The sequence below is a fragment of the Oncorhynchus tshawytscha genome, linkage group LG08 (genome assembly GCF_018296145.1).
Source record: "Oncorhynchus tshawytscha isolate Ot180627B linkage group LG08, Otsh_v2.0, whole genome shotgun sequence".
NCBI lineage: Eukaryota > Metazoa > Chordata > Actinopteri > Salmoniformes > Salmonidae > Oncorhynchus > Oncorhynchus tshawytscha.
In genome coordinates this window covers 31,855,299-31,882,463 of record NC_056436.1, presented here as the reverse complement: position 1 = coordinate 31,882,463, position 27,165 = coordinate 31,855,299, and the positions used below count along the sequence as shown (strand labels likewise).

The window sequence follows — 27,165 nt, the reverse complement described above, 5'->3', positions numbered from 1 at the left end:
TATTGTAAATGTAAAGGGCAGAGCTAAACATCTTTCTATCTCTGTCACATCACCCCACTGCTTCTGTGGGCAGTAATTGTGCCCTTCCCATTTAAAGGGGACATTGCCTGGCTGATAAAGTCCTCCTGACTTCAGCGATGTACACCCATCATTCATGCAAACCAAAGAGGAATGGTCGATACTTATTGGGTCTATTCTATACTATTTTACTATGTGCACACAAAGAATGGCACTACCAGACTGATTTTCACTGAATAGGCAGGCCTAACCCATAGTCCCATATGAGTGATAACGAAAGTCAGACAATGTCTATGGTGTCACAGTAGTGGTCTATGGGGGCTCTAACCCCTCTTGGTTAAGATTAGTTGACTCTCTAGTTGATCATAGATATATAACGTTAATGGTCTTTCCTTCACCAACAATGACATGAGAGCATAAATTAACGCATGAGAGCCAACAAAAGTTGATGCAAGCCTATGTATGTATGGCAGGTGAGGTTTTGGAATAAACCACCAACCAGAAGGATAAAGCAAGTAATCCACCTAGTGGTTAAAAGGGGTAATTATTCACCATTGCCGTCTAGTCCACATGTTTTTTCCAATTTGCAGAGGCTGCACAATTTCGCTATAATTGATACCTTACATTTTTATAGGCATACACGTCAAAAAATTTATGAATTTGTACATTTCCAAAAATACACACTGCTGCTTCCTATTTATCATATGTGTTAGCAGATTGTTAGCTTGATAAGTACCAACGTGTTCTACTTCGACGACCGTGGAAAATCACCACCCAACATGGCTTGCTACATCCCAGGTAGAACTAGCAATCTAATATAATCTATCCCGTTTTTTCTTGAAATAAACTAGCTTGCCAAATTGCTATCCGTTGAGGATTTCATGGTCAGCAGTAGATTTTGTTTGTTCTTTTTTTAGCGACAAATCTAAAAACTCACTTGTCAGTGTCATTCCAAGTAGCTAGTTTGCTAACGTTAGCCTAAACAAATATCTACATGTAAACATGTGTCAATTCATCATGCATGCAGGTTATGCATGAAAATCGAGTGTCATTGCAAATCACTTACTGTTAATGGAATGCAATTATAATGTATGTGGCCATCTCTTTAGTCAGGCAACTTTCAACAGTTGGACAGGTGGAGGTGGGCATCGAATACCAGCACCTGCACGATGAGAGTGGATACGTGCTAGAGGGTAGAGACCGCAGAGACTATGCCGTGAGTGTTATTGGTCTTCTTCGCCTGCTGCAACTGTTCCCTGTGTCATTGCTGTTAATTACAATGGGATCTCAGTGAGCCTATGCAGCCTGTACAAGGTCAGGGACATCCAAGGTCTTTTGAACATGTGAACGATGGTGATGTTCCAAAAGATAGTTTATAGCAAATAAGAATTAGACTACTGTCCTCATCATGGATGGTACCCTGCAAGTGCCGGAGAACATTTTTATTTTAAGTTTAGCCCAAAATATTTATAAATAACCCAAGATGGTTCATCTGTGCCGTTTTCAATGGGAGCAAATGAAGCAAAGTGGGCAGAGCCAAGCACGAGCTAGCGAGATCCTATTGGGTTCTATCATAGTGGTGGACCAAATACATTTTGCCATTCATTGTAGCTCTGTAGAGTTGCTATTTTCTCGTGGCATTATTGGATTACTCATTATTCTAATAAAGTCTTGATTTTAATCAACAAATACGAACGTCAGTTCAAAAAATGTTAAGGGTACAAAACTGTGTACATATCTCGCTGAATCGGGTTTGGCTGGGGTAGGCCGTCATTATAAGTAATTTGTTTTTAACTGACTTGCCTAGTTAAATAAAGGTTAACAATTTAAATAGGCTAAATCATTACATATCCCATCAAGCCAAGTGGGGGAGGCTGCCTGTTGACACAGTTCCAAGAACCGTCAGAAACATTCCATCTAACTACGCCAATGACTACAGTGAATCTCAAAACTGAATTTGAGTCCGCGCTAAGTAGCAACGATATCCTTCGCCCCGTTGTTTACGACACGACACATGGCTCGAACCAGTCATAACTATTTAACAAAACAAATCATTTGATGGTGAAGTATTTATGAAGTTTGGCAATGAGGACAAAAACTAGCATAATTCAGCTAGTTTAGCCACGAAAAAACGGGGAAAACAAGCTCGGGACAGGATATAGCTGGGCGCACATGCGCACCAGGCTAATTCAGGACACAAATTGTAGTTTTTATGCCCCGATATCTGGAGCTTGCGGCGAAAAGTTAGATGAAACAATTCAGAGACTGAATCAAATTACAAATATTAAAGGAGAGCAAATCGATCGGTATAGAATCCCGAAATCAGCTGCAATTTAGTAAAACAACGCTTAAAACGATGTTTGAGTGAGCCTGAATCCAGAAAAGTAATGGTAAAGTTGCTTCCGGACACAGTAGACCACTCTATAACTCAATTCGCACTTGCACTTGTAAACAATGCACTTTTTTAAAGCCTTGGCAAGGGGTCACGTCTACAAAACGTAGTGCATTCTGTTCGTAACAGATTTTAGTTTGGGGAACAGAAAACTGTATTGAGGTCGGGGGTTTTCCTCGATGAGAAAATCATGCAGAATGTCAGCCCAGTTCCATACTCTCCCACTATCGGCCACTGGGCTTCCTCTCCTCACCATATTTGGGAGTGGAACTTCCAACCGGATGCTTCAGATTTATACATCCGTTGAAACATCGGACTCCTTGTTCTGTGGTTTAGCTATGTCCTTGAAACATTTGGAACTAATGTATTGAAATTCATGCATGTTCCAGGCATATGTTTGATTACACTAAATGCAATTTGAACTAAAGGTGAGTTTACAGTAAAGGTAGATGAATTAAATTAATTAACTAATAATTATGTTAAGGAATTACCCCAAAATCTGTAAAGGAAATACTGCAACTGAACTGGCTACAATAGGAACTCCTAATGTTCACAAATTACAGTTGGGTCACCTGCTACTGTCCTCCCTTCCACTGGAATACTTATGTTCAGCTAATAGCTGTTTTCTTTGCCTTTCTGGCATCTGGTGGTCAAACCAAGAGTGTTAAAACAGTCTTCTCTCTCGCTCTCTAATGTCAACTCTCCCAGCTCTTACCAAGAAAGCCCCCTTTCTTTCCATTTACTGTAACCAGCATCCTCAGCCACTGTGCACCAACTGACACCGGACGTCCATGGACTTTGACAAGTAGTTTAAATTTGTTCAGTCCACCCTGGCCTTGATTTCAATGTCCACAGATGGACTGGATTTATCACAGATGTATGTTTCACAAGTTTGGATATCACGGTACAGGACAGTTTAAAAAAGTAGGTAAATGTTCAGGACAATACTGTACAGTAGAGCACACTAGAGTACAGTATAATGTACTCTACTTTATTACTTTACTGCACTATACTGCTCTGAACTCCACTGTGGTGCACTGTGACGTCCAAACTTGTGAAACATGGAGAATGACATTCATACCCATAATTATGCATTTCTGTGTACTACAGATCAGGGAGCCATGATGTAATTCCATTTCTGTAATTCTGTTACCGGGTGTAAATCCACTTCACTTAACTGTAGTTCAATAACCAAAATAGATTATTTTCAAGATGAAGATGTATTGTGACACTCTATTCCTTCTGCCGACATCTTTGAATTCGGAGCAGATATTTTTGAGGGGAAACGTGGTCACATAAAAAACTGAGGGAGATTTTACTGTAATTCTTTTACCAAAGTTTGCATCTGCACAGTTCTTCCACTTAATTGTGTTTTTGTAATTTATTCAGTGGAAATTGTTAAACTTAGTCATTGTGCATAGAGTTTGTTAAACTTTTAAATAAATGTGTTTTGTTTGGCATACATTTTAAATAGAAAAAAACTTAGTCTCAGTGTAATTCCGTTACCGTGGAATTGCCCTACTCTATCAAAGAAGCTATCTGTGTGTCTGAAGCACTCTGGGAAAACTATGTGACTGACTGCAAGTCACAGCATTTTGATTTCCCTGCTGCTTCCTGCGCAGTCTGGCATTTGTCTGACTGCAGAAGGAGTCGTGGGAAATCCTGCAGGCACCCCCCCCCCCTAACGCATACCCTGTCTGGGCACTCGCACGCAAACCAGCTGTTAAAGAGATGGTAGGGGGAATTGTTCTAACAATCAAATACATGCATCTCATTACTGGCTGGGACATGTTTGGAATAACACTGACTGGACTGCTGTTATTAGTATTTGAGCGGTTGTATCATGCTCAGGAAGACAGCATGTGTTTGGTAACACTAACTTAAAATAATCTCCCGTTTCCCTTTAAATTCAGAGAGGGTTGAGTGCATGTATTGGGAGGGGGGTAGTATTTAACCATTGTGTTTTGAGCAGAGGACAGGGGGAGGAGGGAAAAGGGTAATTTTAACTGAGAGCAAGTGCCCCAGAGAGCGAGAAATGGAAAGCGCAAGAGCATGTGTGTGAGAGTGGGAAGGATGGAGAGAGGGTGAGTGCGAGAGCAAACGGGCAGGCGCTGTAAAATCCATTAACAGTGGCGCTCTGTGCATTTGTTAGATGTCTTGGCTGTCCGCCCAACTTGGTTCATTGTAATCAAGGCATGATCGCGGACTCTGCCGCTTCGGCCGCTGCTTCGCGTTTGGACCCAGCCCAGGTTTCAATGCTGACATGGAGAGACCTGTGAGTGCATTCTCTCTCTCTCTCTCTAGCTCTCGCTCTAGTTCTCGCATCTCTAGTTCTTTCTCTCCTTACTCTCGTTGTCTCCTGCTACAGGCTCGTCTCTACTTCCTCCCAGCTCTCTTCAGCTAGAGGTTGTAGCTGTAAGTAAATGCAGGGCTTCAGTCAGATGTGCTGGCTCTATTCTCCACCGTGGTCCTCCAGTAGATGCTGGGGTCGCTGGGTGGGTAGGGATTAAGGCGAAAGGCTCTGTCAGCCTCAGTTCCGCAGGCCTCCCTGCCTGGGCATGGGTGCCATTAGATGACAGTCCCACAGCCTGTGTGTGTATGTTTACATGTGTGGGTCTGAGCCAGCTACCATATGCTAAGGACCCACCCCCTTCACAGGCGATCACAGTGAGAGGGACTCCGAGAGGGAGAAAAGAGGTACCTCAAACCCTGAAGGGTAAATCCACGTCCCCCTCACGTTTTCAACTTGTGGTGTCTCTCTCGCTCACTTTGATACTTTAGCTGGCTATTCTCATGAGCTGCCACTTGCCTGCGTGAGAGCTGGTGGTGTTCTTTTCCCTCGCTGTCCTATTCCTGGTGTGTGATCATGGCCTGTTGTGTTTGGATACCCTGACAACTAGAAGCTCTAAAGCAGTTGGTACTTCCCATCGCCTCTCTGTGAGTCCCAACTTCTATCTCACTGTTTTCAAAAGCTTTAGATTGGATTTTATGCTCTCTTGTCCCGTTAAGCTGCAGTATGTCATTTTTTGGGGGCGGCCTGACCAAATTCACATCGCAATTTGATTTATAGATTTGTCATTCTCATTGAAAGCAAGTCTAAGAAGTGGTAGATCTGTTCTATGTGCACTATTTCTATGCTTTCCGTTCTTAAGTTTAGTTTTTGCATATTGCACCTTTTTAAAGCTATTTTGCTAATGTTCCTATTGGGCTGTCTGTGAATCATTGCTGTTGGCTATGCTGCACTGGAAGCAAACTGATTTCAAAATTGTCAGTATGTCCATTAAAAAATGAATGTGCCATATTCAACCTGCATTTTTTTAGGTTCATGATGAATGTGAATGTTGGTCATTTTTAACATGGAGCTTCAAATAATACGATATTCTTTTCTTCAGTCAATTTTAAAAACAAGACGTCTGACCAACGCCCCTCCTCCAAAATCTCCTACCATCTGCGTTAGGAGTCTGGCAGCCATTATTTGCGGCCAGGGCAGTGACAGTGCAATGGCAGTGGAACGGCATGGAAGGATCCTGTACAAACGCTGTGTTGTGTAGGCTACGCTGTGACTCATTGTTCTGCACTGAGCGGAATGTCACATTGAGCAGCCAGGATTCTCTTTTGTCGTCACTGTGGCGACGGCGGGTAACTGGCAGGCAGGCAGCTTTGCAGTGAGTGCCACCTCCTGCCTTTCTCTGTCTTTGACAGTCAGGCTGTCTGCAAGGTATGCAGTAGCCCCTTTTTATAGGGGGAATTGTACAGCACAGGGTTGAAAGGTGTAAATGTTTGTTATGGTTTCGGGTTAGGATTGTTGTCATACTGCCTCTGATGTCAAGTAAGTGTATGAGTAGATTTGATTAAGGCCTGGGTCTAGTTTTGTTATGGCCACGTCACTTGTTGGTTGTATTATTTTTTTAGACTCACCATTAGCATTATTTGCTGTATACAGTGCTCCTAATGATAAACTCATTACACAGATGACATTGGAATGACAAAGTGGAATTGCATGTATTTCATGCTGACAGGTTGAATTGTAAGCATCCTTAATTGACAGCACACATGGTGCTTGTTTGAGTGTGTGCATGTGCCTTTGTGTATGTATTGTTGGAGCTCAAGGTTTAGTCACATCATGAGTGCTCGGCTTATATGAAAGGATCTAGTGAACGTTGGGAGTTGCATCTCACATTGCTGAGTACAGAGTACAGAGCCAATGCGATCTGACATTTTCCTCTGAGAACTGTGAAGGGCTGTTGAGTGGTGTGGGCGTTCACTACGCCTGGAGAGGAAACAAGTGTTATTCAATGCTCCATCACTAGCTCTGCTCAGGGCATCCATTTGCCTTAGACTTTGGAACACGTTTTCAAAGTTTTACTCATCATACACAGGTGTCAGTTCAGCACAGACACCGCTGGAGTTACATCTAAAGGACCCACGTGGAATGACCATGCTGCAATCTTAACAGATAAAATAATCATAAGATGAGATCAAATCGGCTGTTTTGTACAGTTGGCCGTAAGCACGTCTGCTTTCTGTTTGCGGGTCCCAAATGTTTTTTTTTCATTGAGTGTAGTGATCGTAGGCTACTTTTCTTTCCATCGTATCATGTATACAGTCAGTCTTTTCTGTATAGTGAAACAGAAAGAGTCCTGCATTACTTTACATGTGCTCTGCTCCCTCTGGCCTGTCATACACGTGCCCTTTAGCCCACGCTGCAGCCATTTAAATTAACGCCATTAGAGACTGCTACAAGAATTCTTCTGATCAGAAGGGGAAGAACCAAAGTTGAATCAGATTGTATTTTAGATTAGATTCCCCATCACTGGGTTGTGTACCCTGGATACATTAAAAAAGTGTTTGTCAACACACCAGCTGTTAGGCCTAGCTGCCTTCTGTAATGCAGGAGTCTCCAACATATTGCGTTTTTTTATTTTTTATTTTTTATATATTTTTTAGCTTTAAAATAGGCACATTCTTGTCTTCTCCTCTACCCTGTAACACTTCACGGGGTCTTTTTCTATTGTAAGAGATGTGTTTTCTGGTAATGGTTAATAAACAGCAATGGGCATGACAGGCCCCATAAAATGATATTTTGTATTTTCCAGAAATCTGTTTTCTCCGTTTTTTCTTTTTCCCGAGTTGCAAGTTTTTTACTCTCAATATTACAATTATTCATAGAGAAACAACTAAAAATTATGTTCTGAGTCCATGTTAATGGACAAATCTTGATTTATGAGTCTAATTCCCCTAAATGCGAACCTAGCTAGAGAGGAATGTATCGGTTTAGCAATGTTTCTGCAGTAAGGCTTACTGCTGCAAAACAATGTCCAAATGAATCATGAAATAGTTCTGTCTGGGAAGCCAACTTTGCAGTTTTACATTTAATTAAGAAGGGGAAAGACCATCTACCCACAAGATGCCGGGTATCATTAACATCGCTAATTGGCTACATACTGACTGATGATGGACAACTGTACGCACCAAACAGACAGAAGGGCAATATTGCTGGAAATTAATTGGCAGATATTTTGTTACGTTGGACTTTTTAAGCCAATAGTGGCTAACCAGGGGTGGGATAATGTCAATATGGCTTTGATTGGATAGTAGCTGGGTGCTTTGTCTATGGACAGTTTACGATGGAACACATTAAAAAATGAATGGGGGTGGCAGCTAGGCAACGCAAATATTCTGGGTAGCCATTTGATTAGGTGTTCAGGTGGCTTGGGGGTAGAAGCTGTTTAGAAGCCTCTTGGACTTAGACTTGGTGCTCCGGTACCGGTTTCCATGTGGTAGCAGAGAGAACGGTCTTAAGTTTTTGGCCTGCTTTTGCTGCGAGTTCATCATTCTGAATGCCCATCAAGCATAGCATGTCCAGGATAATGGACTGTTTACTGTAGGGACTGTAGCCACTGACAAGTAGCACAAGATTCTACAGATCTAATTAGATGAGTGTTGTGCATCTCTCTCCTCTCCAGACCTCCAGTGACGTCATGCTGAAGAAGGAGCAGAAGGATGTGGAGCTGGATAAAAAGATTGAGGCTCTCCGCAGGAAGAATGAAGTCCTCATGAAGAGGTACCAGGTGAGTTGGTATTCTACTGTTCTTACTCTGAAAACAGAAGGACACCATTGAGCTTGACAAAGACCTGGCATCTTTCTGGAAGGGTTTAATCATCATATTCCTAACAAAATGGCAAGTGGCATTGGAAACCTTTAGATAATGTAAGTCTCTCTCTAACAACTAGTATGGAGTGAAGACTGCATTTGAACAAATCTTTTAGGTCTTTTACAGGGTTCGCTGAGGACTAATATCAGGATCCTTTGGTTGTTCTGGGTTTCATGTTCTGTTTCATTCCATACAGGAGGTAGAGGAGGACAAAAAGAGAGCGGAGGAGGAAGGAATGGCACTGCAGAGCCCCAAGGGCAACGCAGGGGACTTGACCATCACCATCAACAAGTCTACCACCGTGAGTGACCCTATCGCCCTACAGAGATCTACACAGAGATGCTTTTACCTGTCAGAACAGTTCTGAAATATGAATATTCTTACCAATAGAATGACCTGTCCATCTTGATGAAAGACCCACCTTATCCATAAATATACACTGAGTGTACAAAACACATTGATCTTCCCATGACATGCACTGACCAGGTGAATCCAGGTGAAAGGTATGATCCCTTATTGATGTCACTTGTTAAATCCACATCAATCTGTGTAGATGATGGGGAGGAGACAGGTTTAATAAGGATTTTGAGACATGGATTGTGTATGTGTGCCATTCAGTGGGTGAATGCGTAAGACAAAAGATTTAAGTGCCTTTGAACGGGATATGGTAGTAGGTGCCAGGCGCACAGGTTTGAGTGTGTCAAGAACTACAACACATGTATTGACATTGGTCCACTGCTTCAAGACCATCCAGTCGACATGACAAAACTGTGGGAAGCATTGGAGTAAACAAAGACCAGAATCCCTGTGGAACGCTTTCGACACCTTGTAGAGTCCGATGAATTAAGGCTGTTCTGAAGGCAAAAGGGGGTGCAACTCAATAATAGGAAGGTGTTCCTAATGTTTAATACACTCAGTATGTTTATCAGCAAGAGAGATGTATTATCCCAATTCAGTGATTTACACTGTCATGTTCACTTTGCTATTGAGCAGGAGGCTCGTGTTGTGATGACGAAACCAGGCACGGGTGGTTCTCCCACCCCAAAGGGGGTCCAGGAGCTTGGGGAGAGGGAGGCGGAGGGGAACCTGTTGGGCTCAGGACGGGGCAGGAGGAAGCAGCTACTGGTCACCATGGCTGGCAACACAAAGGTAAATAACATGACAGGTGTCTATGAGAGACTGTAGGGGAATTATTAAGTTGTGTGGCCAACAGTGGTCAAATATTGCCATTGAACGATGTGAAGGATGTTTAGGACCAGGAGTTCCTGATCAAGTCATTTGGTCAGGAGAAACTCCTAACCCCATGTAAATGATCCATATTGATGTGAAGGATGATCCCTGTTTGTTTGATCCCAGGGTAAGAGGGTGGTGAGTGAGAGGCTGGAGAGAAGACCAGGTCCCCCCGGTCTGCTGAATGTGAAGAGCCTTACAGAGGATGGCTTGCACCAGTACCTTGTGGAATCAGCAGGCAGAGGAAAACACCAGCACACTAACGCAGCAAAGAAGGACACGGGACCACAGGTCAGCAGTGCATACACACTGGGCCGAATCATAACTTGAGACATTGTAGTATAAGTGTAGTGCTGCTGCACACTCTAAACAGAGTCCTGGAGGAAACCAGCCTGCTTTTTATTAGAAAATATAGCAGTGACTATGTACTTTTTACACTATCAAGACTTTGGCTAGTTTATATTGCCTCCACATCCTCCCCTGCTCTTTACCTTGTTGTTAATTAAGCCACCCTCTCCTCTCTCGTGTCTGTTCTCTCATACAATGCTGTCTTGTTTTACACAGTTGTCAGACATGTCAGCAGGCAACTCCCGTCCTGTGAAGAAGCACAAAGGCTGTTGGACAGGGGGAGGGCCCCAGGGGTGGTGATTGATTAGGGGGCGGGACTGGGAACTGTTCTGTCACACTGGTCTGGCCTGGAGCTAGTCAGGCCTGCTGGGGTGTAGCTAGTAAATCAAATCAAATTGTATTTGTCACACGCGCCAAATACAACAGGTGTAGACCTTACAGTGAAACGCTTACTTACAAGCCCTTAACCAACAATGCAGTTTTAAGTAAAAATATAAATTAAAATAAAAGTAACAAGTCAGTAAAGAGCAACAGTAAAATAACAATAGCGAGAATATATACTGGGGGTACCAGTACAGAGTCAATGTACGGGGGCACCAGTTAGTCGAGGTAACTGAGGTAATATGTACATGTAGGTAGAGTTATTAAAGTGACTATACATAGATAATAACAGAGTAGCAGCATTGTAAAAGAGGGAGGGGGGGCAATGCAAATAGTCTGGGTAGCCATTTGATTAGATGTTCAGGAGTCTTATGACTTGGGGGTAGAAGCTGTTTAGAAGCCTCTTGGACCTAGACTTGGCACATGACCAGGGTGGCTGGAGTAGCTAGTCACGTCTGAGAGCCCTCAGTTCACATACATGTGTTAAAACATGTAAATTTCCCATTTGATGGTAAATGGCATCTTTTTTTTCACAGAGGTCTGATCTGGAGGGCCGTAGCAGAGCCCCTCAAGCAGTCCTGGTGGGATGTAGCTGCTGTATTCAGACAGAGCTGAGAGCGCTCAGCAGACATACAGCTCGTTAGTCCCTCTGTCTTTACAGTGGCCTGGCTGTTATGGCCATAATGAGACTGTAGGGAGAAGTATTTATCTAGCTGATCCAGGGCTTTCATTACGCTCACTCACACTGGTCTGGCCGTTGGGAATGACTGCAGTGAATAACTTGGAAAATGTGTGTGTATTTCCTCCAAGGTCTTTTTGTGTTTTTCTTTCTTTTGTTTAGCTTTTAGGAGCCATTGTTTAATCATAGCTTGCTTATTTCAAGGAAAATGTAAGGATAATTACGATGCTCTAACATCCTGCCTTGTAGTGCTGCCTTTAGCTTTACTACTTAATGAGTTATGATGCAGTGATATGGGTGTTTATAAATACTTCTAGATGGAAGAGTTTTAATTAACTGCCTGATGCAGGTTGTTTCATAGAAGATGTGGGGACACTCACACACAGTACTGCCGGCTGCTGCCATACGGTTTCTGATTTAGACCCTTGGGCACACAGAGTCTCTGGAACAGCTGCTAGTGCTCCGGCTGTGGTCTGGCACTCACATCAACACACACGCACATTGGCCCAATCAACGCGCTGATACGCATCACAGACAGTTGATCCTCCAACACTAAAATGTGAAACTGTGAACAGAGATCAGTGTTGCAGGAGGAGAGGATGGATGCACAACGTTGTAGCGTGGTGTGGGACAGGACAGACAGAGGCTCTAGAATGATCTAGAATCCTACCCTGTGTTTACAGGCTCCTGCTGCTACAGCCAGGTCCAGCAATTTAACGTGACACATTTACAGGGTGAACAGGATGTTTCCTGGCTGTGTTTCTGGCCTGTATCTATCTGGTCAGACGCTCCTAGTCATGTCATGCTCACTGAATTAGCGTTTGAACTATGGCCAGTGTTTGAGCCACCTCCGCTGTGGAAAACTAGACCTTTCTCCTTGGTCCACTTGGACCTTACTTATATAATGTTGTTCACCTCTTGAGCCTCTCCCCCATATGTTCTCCTCAGACAGCCAACACTCTTACTGCAGCAGCATAGCCCCTACTGATCCACAGCTGACTCTATGGTCCACTGTGCCCTGCCCTGTCTTCCTCTGGTCTTCTGTGTGTGTCCAGACCAGGTAGTCTCTCCATTGTGGATGGTGGGGTAGCTGCTGTATCCCAGAGACAGAACAGGAGGAGGGATGGGAGTGTCCCTGAGAAAGGGGGAGGATGGGAAGACGGGAAGCATTCCTGGTGGAGGGTGAGGAGGGCTGAGACTGGGAGTCTCTGGAAAGAATGACTGCTGGAGTATCAGTAGGAAAATATGAGGGTGATAGTACAGTGAGGCACTACCTATCATTACAGGCCCTGGGGATACGAAGGGGTAAGGGGGGAGAAGAGAACCTGGCGTGCAGACACGCTGCTTCCAGTCTCTTTCTCCCCTGAGCCACGGAGAGTCTGCTTTCCTCCTCCACATTGTTTCCTCATTCCCACCATCATGAAAGAATGATTTAATCTAATTAACATTTGGCTGCTTTTTGTTCTGAATGGGCTCATTATGCCGCTGACAGGACCGAGTGGGCAGCATGCCAAGGAAGGGTGAAGGAGAGAGGAGATGAAAGAGTGTGAGAGAGGGATGACGAGGTTGAGATGGGGAGGAAAGAGAGAGAGTTGTAAGAGAGCGAGAGCGAGGGATCCTTTGTGTGTGTGCTCACAAGGGAACAAAATCCCAGGCTCAGTGGTGTGACTCTGAAGGTATTCTAAATCACTCCTCAGACAGTCTCCCTGACTCTTTCCAGAATTCCCAGTACCTCTATCACACAGTGTCTCTCACTGTTTTGGAGATGTTTGCTAGTAGAACCAGCAGTCTCGGGCAGGGTTCTCCAACTGGCAGTGTTTTTTATTGTTAGACGTAAGTCTGTAAAAACCCCAGCAAATCAGCTCTAAGTGATTGTAATCTTGGAAACCTGTTCCAAAGTATTCCCATGCATAAAAGAGAGATATGTGACTGTGTACAAATGTAAGCAAGGTTTGAAAAGATTAAGTTTTAGTCAGCTATTATATCTGTTTGGGCTTCTTGCGGTCAATTTGCAGTCTACAAATGATTTGTAATTATATTTCGGCTCCTTGACTTTCCGCTCAAGAAAAAATTGGCCCGAGGCTGAATTTAGTTGATGATCCCTGGTCTAGGGCCTTAGTCAGTAGTGGAAGGTAGGCAATAGAAACGTTGTAGTGAATGGATACTGGGAAGAAAATGGTGCTGTATTATATGAAAAGTCATAGAAAAAAGATTGGGTAAGATAGGTTTGAGGTATATGTACTGCTGTTGCTGTACTGCTGTTCCTGCTCAGGAGGGATCTGACTATTCATAGGGTGTTGGCTGTTAAAAATACTTTGATACTGTATGTCCACTTGGGGGCAGTGTAGCTCTCTGAAAGTCTGCATGAATTGTTGTCCTGCTGAGGACAGGAATACATCATTTGATAACTTTCTTTCGCTTGTTCTCTTTCTCTCGTTCTCTTTCTTTCTCTCTCAGGTTGAAGGGGGGCAGGGAAAGGGTGTGACAGAGGAGCGTCACTGGCTGTCAGAGTGTGAGCCTTACTACCAGGTAAGAGACCAGACCCCTTCCTATTCCTCTGTGACCACACTCCCTGTCTTCTGAGGTGACGATAGACTGCCTCTTTTCCAAAACACAAGTACCCCCCCTCCCCACTCCCTCTGGTAAGCTGCCCCTATGTGCCTTCTGTGTGTTAGTGTTTCCAGTGAAATATAGGGCATAAACACTGAGGCAGGCAGAGAGAGAGGGAGGTAGGCAAGGAGGGAGGGCACAGAGCCGCCAGAGCAGGAGGGAAGGAGTCACATGACAAGTGATGTTGTTCATGTCCACTCTGTTATACTACCTTGCTGTGTTCTCAGCCTGATTGTGGAGAATGCAATGAGTTAGTCAACCTCTTCCATCTGGACTGGTTTTTGGAAGCCAGTGTTGCATAAGAAGAACCAGATCAGAGACCCACCCCAGTAAAGCTTTGTTAGCAGCTTTGTTCTGTTAAAGCCTAGATATGAAGTTTTTCTGAGAGGGCCCTAAAAAAATGTGGGGCCTGATTCAGTTCAGTTTGTCCCTAAATTCATTTTTTCCAGGTTTCTGTTTTTCCCAGTTTAAAAAAAATGGATGTTGTAAGTCCACAACAATGCTTAAACCAGATCAGGAGAACACTTTGAGGACTGGGAAAAATATAAGAAATGTTGATTTTTGGGTGTAGGTACCCTTTAGTGCAAGTGTGCACCAGCAAGACTGTTGTTTGGTTAGTGATGTTTCTGTAACCCTCATATGATTGCAGAATTTGCTAAACAAATGGCCACTGGATTGATGCAAATAATCATGATATCATTCTGCTAGGTAGTCATGGGTTACTTTGTAGTTAACATTTGAGAAGGTTTTTGGGAAAGCCTTTCAATCTACCAGAAGAAGGTTATCATTAGCATCATCAGATAAAGGCACACACATAGAGAGTGGCATTCCTGTGCCGTTTCAGAAAATTGCAGGAAAATACGAATCGCTGATGCCTTTAGTTCGTCTTATGAATAACTTTGGCAAATTAATGAATTTTCTAATATGTTCAATGCATTTAGTTGATTTCCTACTAAGTTAATGTCTGGATTCCGTTATTCCGTCCTCGTTCTCTGCAGCGCGGATTTTATAGGGCTCTATTCTGATATCAGAGTAAGTATGGTCATAGAGTTCAGGATAAGACAGCCCAGAGTTGTGTTCAATGGACACCAAATGGAGGAAAACAGATGAAACTTATTGTACTTGTCCAATAAGAAATGTATGTTTTTCATTTTTTGTTGCAAAATGTTTTGCCACATTTTGCTACGATGCCCTAATGAATATGACCCATGTCCTTTCTGTTGGCCAGTGTGCCGCTCCTCCAATGACTGTATATGAATGGAGAAAGCCATCGATGACATCACACCATGCATTCCTAAGAATCATTGGTGCGTTTGAAGCTCAGGAAGTTGTTTTTAGCTTGGTAAGATGGCCTCTCATGGGAGAGATTTATGTAGACTTAACCAGAGATACAGTGTACAATGTGAGTCGTTGTACTAAAGGAGGGAAGGCAGATGGTCTGCTTATAAAGCAGACTGATAATCAGAATCGCTGTATTCCCGCATGGACAGATTTTGATGGGAGCGGACCCTCTCGCTTCGCTTCTTCCTCTCTGACAGCTCAGTGCTGTCCCCTCTCATTGAGTATCTCGTTGAAGGCCGACTGGGGTACTGCAGGCTGTCATTAGCAACTGAATTGTCCATAACTTATTTTGAAATCATTTTGAAATAACTGGTTCAGGGACATCTGGTGTAATAGAAGCAATTATTGGTACCATGATTGTCTTTGATTATTTAAATGTTATTTACACGAAGATTGACATTTTCTCATTCACAATAATGAGGGATCCTGTTTTCTGAAAACATTGACTGCAGTATTGTGGATCGGCCTTGACCTTTTGTGGCTTCAATCAGAGGGGCGGTCGTTCTCCCCTGGGCTCCTCCCTGGCCCCTGTAACCCTGGGAGTGAGCGCCTGCAGAGGCAGGAAATTGAAAGTGCTAATTAGTGGTGTGGCTGGTGGAGCCAGCGGGGGCCGGCCTGTTAGAACATGTGAGACGTGCTGTCCCCTGTGGACCCTGCGTCCTCCAGGACTGGTGGAGAAAAGACAGAGAGGAGAGGATGATCACGGATGCCACGTTCCCGATACCACCTGCAGGAGAGCCACATGTTTACCTGTCTCTGATTGGTCCATACCTTTTGAGGAAAACATCACCTCTGTCTGCCCCTATTTTATCCCTCTGTGCCCTGGCACTGCCTCTCCCTGTCTCGCTCTCCCTCCCTGTCTGTCTCTGCCTGTCTTCTGGTTCGGTCGTAAAAACCCTCCACAGACCACACATTGGTTTGTACAGTGGTAGCTCTGTTAGGGTCTGTATCTTCACCGATCATCATGACGTCCTCTGTCCTGCACACACTCTTAGCAATGACAACTTCCAGCCTTGTTGTTCTCCCTTCTTTTGCCAAGCATCTAACCTCCCTTAAGGCAGAGTTCATTGACATTTGAGATGCATCTTTGGGGCCATGTGGATGATGTGAAGGGCATTTCTCAGAGCTTAATGTCATTTATTATTTTCCACTTCTGGAGCTCATATTAGTGGTAGTGGTGTGGGTAAAATCACTGGGGAGGCCAAGCCAAAAACAACTACGTATTCCAACCTCTGTGTTGTGATAATTGCGTTGTTTGCTCTATAACTTGTTTGTTCATACACCTCGCCACAGTGATCTATAGCCCCTAAGGCTGAGACAGAAATAAGAAAACAGTGGCAGAATAAATTCAACCACCTTTTTTGTTTCATCACAAAACTAGAGCGCAACATCAGTCCGGTGAAGTCCACAAAGCATATTGCATGTAAACAAACAGTCAAGGAAGTTAATATTTTCAGACCATTAAACTATTGATTTAGAACCACGGAGAGTTACTGCAAGTCGCAAAGAAAACATTAGCTGCCTCCACTATTCCAGCACCATTTCAACATGATCAAATCACCTATGCTTACACCTATGCTTACAGTGAAAACTAAAAGATACCAAAAACTATTTCGTCCAATCAACGTAAGCTAAATATTATGTGGATGTCCATAGTTGTGTGTGTGCAAGTAGAAAAAACATGTTGACTCACCCTCACAGAGAAATGCCATCCTCCCTTCTTTCATGTTGATGAAAGTCAATCACTCTGTCATATAGTACAGACTTTCATTTTTTGTTGTCTTAGGCTACCTAGTTAAAATGCTTGCTCGCTAGCGTAACTTTCTTTCATGGGCAACATTAGCTAGTTAACATTAGCTAGTTTGTAAGGGTTTTCCTGTGGTGAAGGAGAAACGGACCAAAATGCAGCGTGGTGGTTATTCCTGTTCTTTAATAAAGGAACTAGACATGAAATAACTAACAAAACAATAAATGTGCGAAAACCTAAACAGTCCTATCTGGTGCAAACACAGAGACAGGAACAATCACCCACAAATACACAGTGAAACCCAGGCTACCTAAGTATGATTCTCAATCAGAGACAACTAATGACACCTGCCTCTGATTGAGAACCATACTAGACCGAAACATAGAAATACCCAAAACCTAGAAAAACAAACAGACTGCCCACCCAACTCACGCCCTGACCATACTAAATAAATACAAAACAAAGGAAATAAAGGTCAGAACATAACATAGTTAACATTAGCCTTCTACATCTAGCTACATATTGAACTTCGATCCTCTCAGGCCAGGAGTATGTATGAATGAATGAATGGTTGGATCAGAATTGCCGTTATAATCATTGGCCAGTACGGAGAATGAAATAAAACCACAAGTCTAACTCCCTATCTCCATCCATGGCTAATTTAGGAAAGGGACAATTTTAGACAACCCGTTTCTGTCAATGATGCAATGCGATGTGGTTGGAGTGAAGCCAAATCCAAATGTGCTTCCCTTGACACTTTTTTTAAATTATTATGTTTTTTTTTTTGGTGCACCAGGACCATTCACAGTTGAGCTCACTCAGTTTAGCTCAATGCTGATTGGCTGTTATTTTATTTTTTTATTAAGGGAGGCCAAATGCTCACTGGCTTTCCTTGCAGTCAATGCTAGGCGCGGCAACAATGTCATACTCTTTGAGCAGACCGCATCAGATAGATGGCCTACACATTCAGAGACAGAGGGGGGCTGTTTCGCTTGCTCGGATGCTTTCTCCAGGGAGATACATTCAGCCTCTTGCGAATGGAAGGAATATTATGAAACGCAGAGAGACAAAATATGTTTTTTTATTTATGGGGAAGCCTGGCCTCCCTTGGCAACTATGAATACACGCCACTGCATATTAGTAGCAGTCCAGTGGTTTGGTCATCCATGGAAACATTACCACTATCATCACACTATCAATTCCACTACCAACACTGGGCAGAGAGGATGAATCACAATGGGAAGGATAATGAGTGAAACAAGATAATAACTTGGATGAAAGCCTGCAGACAGTGTAGTTATCTGGGACCCCAGGTGACTAGTCCCAGTGATGCGATAAAAGCCTATCCAGTCTACAGACATGTTCTCTTTCATGTTAGAACCAGGAGCACTTGTTCAGTTCTACCCCATACCTCTGTTGTTCCTCTGATCTTCTGGACTGCACAGAGGCTTCACCAACCCAAGGCCAGCTGATTGTTGGCTGTTTTGACCTTTTTATTGCTATTGTCTCCCATAGTTTGTTGAAAGCTACCTCTCACACCCAAAATACAGCTTTGATATCTGACTATGGTAAGCCTTTCACAGTTTTCACCACTGGCACTGAACTATGACTGCTACGTGTGTTCTCCTTGCAGAAGTCTGAGGGGCCAGGCCTGGCAGGTGACACAGACCTCACCATCCCCACGTCCAAAGAGGAGCAGCAGGAGTACCTGCGCTGGAAGAAGGAGCGTGAGCAGATAGACCGGGAGCGTGTGGCCCGCCACAGAAATGCCAATGGCCAGTGGAGGCGGGCATGGGACATGGACAAAACAGAGAATATGTAAGCCCACTGCTCCCATTCCTGGCTGCTTTGCACTTCGCTTTAGTTTGCATTGTCAATCATTTCAGTTTCTGCATGTTTGGCTGTTCCATTTGCTTGATGCATGTTTAAGTGCTCATTTTTCATTTCATTATAAAGTCATGTTACAATTAAAAATGAGTGTACTCTTCTGTATGTGCTCGTCTTCTGGTCTTTTTGTTTTCACATATCAACTTCAGCTTGCAGCTAACTACCACACATGTCGTGTCTTACCATGCAATATAGACCATGCTTTTGCCATTGTAACTAAACTAACACATTAACTCACTCACTCATCACGCAGATTACCTGCTCTGTTACCTCGTTGTTCAATAGAGGAAGTAGCCCGGTCTCTCTCTTTTCTCTACTTTTTATCTGCTTCTATACATAGCCATTGACTGTTTTCTACGGAAGAGCAGAATGATGTCTGTGGAGAAGACAGTGGTAAAAACAGGGAAAGCAATACTGTGACATTCTTATTCTCATGGCTATGGCCCTTTTATCAAATTACTGGTAATGAACTAATAGGCTTGTTTCCTGTTGTGACTCTCTAAGCTACTTTCAGTATGTTGAATTAGGCTGACGGAAGATGTCAATTGTTTGTAGGTATTAACACAATTGGAGGCAGCCTCCAACCAAAAATAATTATATATTTTTGGTTGGGGGCCCCCCCCAGACAGCATATGAACATGTCATAAGGTATGGCAAAATGTTTATAATTGCAGGAAATTTGCTTTAAAACTGCCACTTCCTCTCAGCCTCATGGCAGAATGTGTAGAATAGCAGTGAATCGGCTTTTAAACTGCAACATTTTCTCTCCGCCTCATGGAAATATTTTTTTAGAATACTGAACTGCATGATATTACTATAAAACTAATCCTGGAGGTCGGTGCCCTGTGGCCCCAGATGTGGTGACCTGGCCCTGCCCGTGCCTCATCCCATGATACTGATTTCACACTGTCACAAGACTTAATCCAAACAAGTCACAAGACCGTAAAACAATTCACAGCAAACTGGAGACTGGCATATAATGCTATTAGAGGGAAGACCTGGAAAAATGTGTTTTGTTTTCTGAGGTAACATCTTTATTGGATCACCTTAGTTTGTGAGCCATTCTTAGAAAAAGGCTCTGTTAGACCTTGAAAGGGGAAAGATGCCTTCTTAAGATATGTATCATGTAGTACTCAAACTACCTTCTCCCTAGTACTCTAACCTCCATCTCCATTGGTTAGCTATTTTAGACATTGGGTGCTTCCACTAGAAGAAGATGACCTATGGTTTGTGATAAGCTGAAAGGCAACGTGATGGAACCAGGGAGAAGTAGAGTTGACCTTACTGACTCAACTTTGGTATGCATCTTGGTAAACCTAGGCCAGTTTAGGCTTACTTGGGAGTTTGTCCACCCTTTGCTGCTATAACAGCCTCCACTCTTCTGGAAAGGCTTTCCACTAGATGTTGGAACATTGCTGCGGGGACTTGCTTCCATTCAGCCACAAGCGCATTAGTGAGGTCGGGTACTGGGCGATTAGGCCTGGCTCTCAGTCGGTGTTCCAATTCATCCCAAAGGTGTTCGATGGGGTTGAGGTCAGGGCTCTGTGCAGGCTGGTCAAGTTCTTCCACACCGAACCCTACAAACCATTTCTGTATGGTCCTCGTCCTCGCTTTGTGCATGGGGACATGTTCATGCTGAAACAGGAAAGGGCGTTCCCCAAACTGTTGCCACGAAGTTGGAAGCACAGAATCATCTAGAATGTCATTGAATGCTGTAGCATTAAGATTTCCCTTCACTGGAACTAAGGGGCCTAGCCCAAACCAGTATTCCTCCTCCACCAAACGTTACAATTGGCACTATGGATTCGGGCAGGTGGCGTTCTCCTGGCATCCGCCAAACCCAGATTTGTCTGTCGGACTGCCAGATGGTGAAGTGTGATTCAACACTCCAGAGAACATGTTTCCACTGCTCCAGAGTCCAATGGCGGTGAGCTTTACACCACTCCATCCGACGCTTGGCACTGCGCATGGTGATCTTAGTCTTGTGTGCTGCTGCTTGACCATGGAAACCCATTTCATGAAGCTCCCAACTAAGTTATTGTGCTGACGTTGCTTCCAGAGGCAGTTTGGAACTCGGTGGTGAGTGTTGCAACCCAGGACAGACGTTTTTTACGAGCTTCAGCACTCGGCGTCCCGTTCTGTGAGCTTGTGTGTCCTATCACTTTGCCGCTGAGCCTTTGTTGTTCTTAGACATTTCCACTTCACAATAACAGCACTTACAGTTGACCAGGGCAGCTCTAGCAGGACAGAAATTTGACAAACTGACCTGTTAGAAAGGTGGCATCCTTTGAGAGTGCCACGCTGAAAGTCACTGAGCTCTTCAGTAAGGCCATTCTACGGCCAATGTTTGTCTATGGAGATTGCATGCGGTGTGCTCAATTTTATACACCTGTCATGTGTGGCTGAAATAGCCGAATTGACTAATTTCAAGTGATGTCCACATACTTGTGTATATAGTGTATAACCTGCATTATTTGATTTTGAAACCCACTATTTGGCTATGTATTGAGGCACTATCCTTTCAGACAGTGTCATCCTTACTACCAGGAAAAGAAAAATGAACACCCCCTTCTTTTTCTGTTGTTTTTTTAGGTTTCAAACACAGCTGATGTGCTGTGAGTGGCCCAGTGGCTGGATAAATAAAAGTACTGTTTAGAAGAAAGAAGCATCTAACTTTAAAGAGAGGAGAGAACAGGAGACTATATTTAGCTGGGGTCGGGATGCCTTTCCTTTTTTGGCATGGTTTAAAAAAGGCCCCAGAGACTAAATAGAGCAAGAAAAGTATTTTTTTTTATTCAGCAGCTTAATGTTCTCAATGAATGAAGAGTGTAGAAGCATGACTTCAAGATACCATACTCATCTTTGTACAATGTGTCATTCTATCTCTGATCACAGAACATAATGATATAGGGAAATGAATATGGCTGTAAATTGTTAGGTTAGTGAAACAATACAGATATTTAAGAATGTCCAAATGCATGGGACCCTTCATGAACCCTGGCATGAAAGAATTTGCCTGTTTACTTTTTAACACCAAAACCATGGCTTCATTATCTGGTAGTTCTTCTGTTGATGGAACATCCTGGCTGTGTATTTGGTTTTAGTTCTTTCACTGTAAACGAAATGTCTCTATTTAGGTTTTCAGATAAATCTCCGGAGGAGAGAGTACAGGGGCCTCCAGATAGAGGTGAGAAATTCACTCTGTAATGAATTTGAAACATTCTTGTCAACTCGAACACAGGAATAGTCAGACCATAATCAAGTGATACCCAATAATTGTTGAACTTTTTTCATTTCAAGGAGGAAGAAATGCAAGAAGAGGTCACCCCAAATCAAATCCTGAATCACGGGGTGAGTTGAAATGCTGTAAACTGTGCACCAGCAGCTGAATCAGTTCAACATCAGTGTTGAAGTTCTAAGTACATGCTACGTACTGATAGAGGAACTATTCTGATGTTTCTCTTGTTTGTATCGACAGTTCAGCAACCACGGGGCAGAGACAAGGGGGTTAAAAAAGTGCCCGTGGTCAGCAGTAAAGCCAAGGGCAAGGATCGGCTGACTGGGAGGGCCAGGAGGTGAGTAGCAGCAGATTTAAAATGTAGTAGCAGCCTGTGTTGAGAGAAGGAAACCACACATACAGTAGCCTGGCTGTATGCAAAACACACTGGGACTTACTCTAAAAGTGCACATTTGTCAAATGATTTAAAAAAAACATCATATTCACTTTTTCACACTGTTATTTTAAAAAGCCAACTGTTCCAGGGTTTTATACTGTAGCCATTCGTGAGGCTAGAATGCTTTTAGTCTGTTAGCAGTGCTTGAGAGGCAGGTGTTGGTGGCTGTGCAGTTCTCTGAGATTGAGCTAGCCATGGGAAAGAGCAGTCAGGTCTGTGCAGAGAGTGGTCCCTGGCCTCCGTTGCCTGTTATTAGGCTTTGCTGCTGGTGCAAATGGGAAAAGAGCCGCGCGTGAAGAGAACTGCTGAGACCAGCCTAGAGCATCTCTCAGGATGTGCAGAGATGATGATTAAACACAAGTTTTTTATTTTTTATTTATTTTACCTTTATTTAACCAGGTAGGCAAGTTGAGAACAAGTTCTCATTTACAATTGCGACCTGGCCAAGATAAAGCAAAGCAGTTCGACAGATACAACGACACAGAGTTACACATGGAGTAAAACAAACATACAGTCAATAATACAGTATAAACAAGTCTATATACAATGTGAGCAAATGAGGTGAGAAGGGAGGTAAAGGCAAAAAAGGCCATGGTGGCAAAGTAAATACAATATAGCAAGTAAAACACTGGAATGGTAGTTTTGCAATGGAAGAATGTGCAAAGTAGAAATAAAAATAATGGGGTGCAAAGGAGCAAAATAAATAAATTAATTAAAATTAAATACAGTTGGGAAAGAGGTAGTTGTTTGGGCTAAATTATAGGTGGGCTATGTACAGGTGCAGTAATCTGTGAGCTGCTCTGACAGTTGGTGCTTAAAGCTAGTGAGGGAGATAAGTGTTTCCAGTTTCAGAGATTTTTGAAGTTCGTTCCAGTCATTGGCAGCAGAGAACTGGAAGGAGAGGCGGCCAAAGAAAGAATTGGTTTTGGGGGTGACTAGAGAGATATACCTGCTGGAGCGTGTGCTACAGGTGGGAGATGCTATGGTGACCAGCGAGCTGAGATAAGGGGGGACTTTACCTAGCAGGGTCTTGTAGATGACATGGAGCCAGTGGGTTTGGCGACGAGTATGAAGCGAGGGCCAGCCAACGAGAGCGTACAGGTCGCAATGGTGGGTAGTATATGGGGCTTTGGTGACAAAACGGATTGCACTGTGATAGACTGCATCCAATTTGTTGAGTAGGGTATTGGAGGCTATTTTGTAAATGACATCGCCAAAGTCGAGGATTGGTAGGATGGGTCACGGGATAAACTGTGCACCAGCAGCTGAATCAGTTCAACATCAGTGTTGAAGTTCTTGATGTTTACCTCAAGTGTGAAAGAGGACCTATCATCCTTCTCCATTTCCTTCTTGTGTCACTCACACGCTATATTTCTCTCTCTATCTGTGATACCATACAGAACAGAAATAGTGTTTTTTCTGTGTATTTTTCTAAGCGCAAAAGCACTCTTTGTTACCAGGATACTGAAGTACATTGACCACTCGTTCTGAATGCTTCTAATCATAAACCTTTTAACATTTCAGATGGGATGCCAGCGAGGATGGGGATGATTTGCAGGTGGGGTTTAAACTGAATGCTTTGCTTAGATAATGTACACTGAACAAAATATAAACGCAACAAATACTGTAAAGTGTTGGTCCCAAGTTTCATGAGCGGAAATTTTAAAAATCACAGAAATGTTCGATATGCACAAAAATCTTATTTCTCTTCAATTTTGTGCACAAATTTGTTTCCATCCCTGTTGGTGAGCATTTTTCCTTCGCCAAGATAATCGCTCCACCTTACAGGTGTGGCATATCAAGAAGCTGATTAACACAACATGATCATTACACAAGTGCACTTTGTGCTGGGGACAATAAAAGGCCACTTTAAAAGTGCAGTATTGTCACACGACACAATGCCACAGATGTCTCAAGTTTTGAGGGTGTATGCAATTGGCATGTTGACTGCAGGGATGTCTACCAGAGCTCTTGCCAGAGAATTTAATGTTAATTTCTCTACCATAAGCTGCCTCCGACGTTGTTGTAGAGAATTTGGCAGTTCGTCCAACCTGCCTCACAACCGTAGACCACGTGTGCTGAGGAGTATTTCTGTCTGTAATAAAGCCATTTTGTAGCTCAGTAAAATCTTTATTGTTGTTGTATGTTGCGTTTTATATTTTTGTTCTGTATAGCTCTGTGCTTCGATGAAAGATGGCTGTGCTTTAGCTCATATTACCAATGGAATTTGTTTTTGGTTCTTTAGGCCTCCGAGACAAGTTTGGAGGAATTCTTAGAAGAGCTTGATGCTTTGGGTGGACCTGACGTAGACGACTCCACTGCAGAAACTCCAGAGGTCAAATATGTTTACCTCAAAATTGAGTCTTTCCTGACCCCGGATGTGGTGAAGACTGAGGAGGTGAGTGGACCCGTCAATCCTGCCCTGGACCAAGCCGACTGGCTTCAAGCCCCAGCCGACACCTCAGAGGAGGGTACACCCAGACAGGAGAAGGCTAAGGAATTGTCCCCTCGAGCTGCAGAGAAGAAGGTCCGCTTCTCGGTGGAGCTCAATGGGCCCGGGGCCTACGAGCAGACACCGGGGCAGGAAGGCTCTGAGCTTCCCGATTCCTCCAAAACAGAATGTGCTGAAAGCAGCCATGACAGTGTGCTCACCCCTGTTTTTCCCACTTCACACAGCAATGTCGAAGATGCTACCCCTCCACAGGAGAATGCTGTCCAGTCTTTAGAACACGCTAAGAGCAATAGCAACAGAAATACAGGTAGGCAATGGTTTTGTTCATGGATGCTCCCTGTCAAATAGGTACAGTGAATAGCTATCACTATGATGTAATGTTTTTAAGAAATGGGTTCCCTTCACAGAGGAACTGATTGACTCTAGTCTGTCTGTTCTGAGGCTGGAGTCAGGAGAGACTCACCCAACCCACACCACCAGCACTGACAAGGTCAGTACAGACTGAGAGGATGAAACTGTGATGGATGGATGGCTCATCTGCATTGTAGTCTGGACTGAGAGATGGAGCGAATGAGAGAAAGAAACTGGATGGATAGAGAGATAAGTGTGTATGATTCATCAGGGCTGCAAAATGTGGATATTGGATTGCTGCATGAGTGTATTCACTATGCTCTTCTGTAGTGTTCAAGTGGATTTAAAATAGCTGAGGGACAATGCATATTCAGATTCCAGCTCTTCACCACTGTAGCATGGTGCATTACCAACCACTTGTGCAAAAATAAGTACTGTATGCCTACCATTGAGTAAAAACAATAATGTACTTACTTACACTTGTTTAAAAATTCACATTGTTTAACCCCTTTTTCCTTGTTTTGTTTCATAGGCAAGAGAAAATGGGAAGATTGTTTGAAGGACTTTCAACGTTTATATGAATTGGTCAATATGTAAAACCAAAACATGCTTAAGTAGAGAATTTACCATAAGCCTTTTAGTTTAAAGTGGAAATCACAGCACTTTAACTACTTTGCAGATATGAAACAGACAATCATAATATCAGTCAAAAATATCACATTTCCAGTTCATGCTACAAAACCAACTTTAGAAGAGGTTTTAAAAATAGGTTCTATTTGACAAAAAAATTAATGACGTAAAGTAAGGCATTGTTGGCAGAATAGATGGATGCAGTTCAATGCATGATTCATATAATTTACCAATACATGTCTTAGTAGTCCAAAAAATATTGCTATCAGCTTGTAAATCACAGCTAGCCTGGTACATTGTTTGCTGCCTCCATTCGGGATGCACTGTTTCAGTTTCAATGACTCAATATTTTGTCCAAAATATTGACAAATATAGTTTAGGCTCGGAATTGCAATACAATAGTGATGGACATTCAGAGTATTTACTGTGAGTTGGCTAATTTGGCTCCGTTCACTTAAAAGAGCTGGCTAATTTGGCTCTGAAACAGCTTTGTTCCAACTGCTTAAAAACGGACTTTGAACCATGATTTTTAGAACCAATCTCCAATGTCAAGCCCAAAAAGTAGGCTACCATTATATCAGATCGGGAAATTCGGATTCAAATATATTTTTACCTGGCCAAATGTATTAGATTATTATTGGTTTAAGCACTGCAAAAAATGAGTGTGGGCCTGAATGTATGCATAGTTTTGGTATAGTAGCAGTATGCAAATCAGGAAGCCAAACGTCTCAATGCAATTCGGTTCCCGATATTCACCAAAAAGTTAACGACCCATCACTACAATCAAACTAGCAAGGGCAATGATCACAAGTCAGCCATAACGTGGCTAATAGGCTAGCGTATCTATTTATGTAACTATTTATTTAGCAAGCTAAAAACACTGAGCCAAATGAGCTAGCTGCTGGGAGGATGTCACGTCATTGGATGAGTTTCCCCTTATATCGTTTTCCGGTGGCAACAGCTAGAGATGAATTTGGTTAGTTAGCAAGAGACGTGAATCGCTTGGCTAGCTAGCTGAATTTGAACGACCGTTACACACAGTTAGCATGCAGATCTCTGTAGTTGTCAATCAAATGGGCGGGCAGGCAGTTCCCATTCAGTTGTCAAAACGTAGGTTGGGACAAGCATGCATTGGCAGGCAGGCTGCAGAAAGGTTAGCAGGCTACTTATTCTCCATCGTTTCAGTGCAATTTTGAGGGCAAACTACAAGCTGAAAAAGTTTGAGAGGGTTTATCTATTCTTTGAAATCATCTAGCTCTGGCTAACATTA

At 43.2% G+C, this 27,165-nt stretch overlaps 1 protein-coding gene across 4 annotated transcripts; it reads left to right on the top strand.

Moving 5' to 3' along the window:
• Positions 1–560: 560 nt before the first annotated feature.
• On the top strand, positions 561–26,690 carry LOC112256629 (coiled-coil domain-containing protein 9B). 4 transcript variants are annotated; one of them, XM_024429998.2, is made up of 15 exons: positions 561–816; positions 1,128–1,234; positions 8,377–8,481; positions 8,762–8,866; positions 9,559–9,714; positions 9,922–10,086; positions 13,661–13,732; positions 18,535–18,719; positions 21,926–21,975; positions 22,089–22,139; positions 22,267–22,363; positions 23,987–24,020; positions 24,708–25,221; positions 25,322–25,404; positions 25,798–26,690. In XM_024429998.2, the coding sequence occupies exons 1-15, from the start codon at positions 798–800 to the stop codon at positions 25,822–25,824; spliced, it is 1,770 nt and encodes a 589-aa protein (XP_024285766.1). In that variant the 5' UTR covers positions 561–797; the 3' UTR covers positions 25,825–26,690. The 4 variants fall into 4 exon arrangements, with proteins under 4 accessions (XP_024285766.1, XP_024285767.1, XP_024285769.1 ...); XM_024429999.2 differs by lacking the exons at positions 561–816; positions 1,128–1,234 and adding an exon at positions 4,394–4,685; XM_024430001.2 differs by lacking the exons at positions 561–816; positions 1,128–1,234 and adding an exon at positions 5,178–5,347.
• The last annotated feature ends 475 nt before the right edge of the window (positions 26,691–27,165 follow it).

Bases quoted from the DNA above. Each gene is read 5' to 3' on its own strand.
- LOC112256629 (XM_024429998.2), top strand. The intron at 22,364-23,986 runs GTGAGTAGCAGC...TTAACATTTCAG, and splicing joins CTGACTGGGAGGGCCAGGAG to ATGGGATGCCAGCGAGGATG. The intron at 24,021-24,707 runs GTGGGGTTTAAA...TTGGTTCTTTAG, and splicing joins AGGATGGGGATGATTTGCAG to GCCTCCGAGACAAGTTTGGA.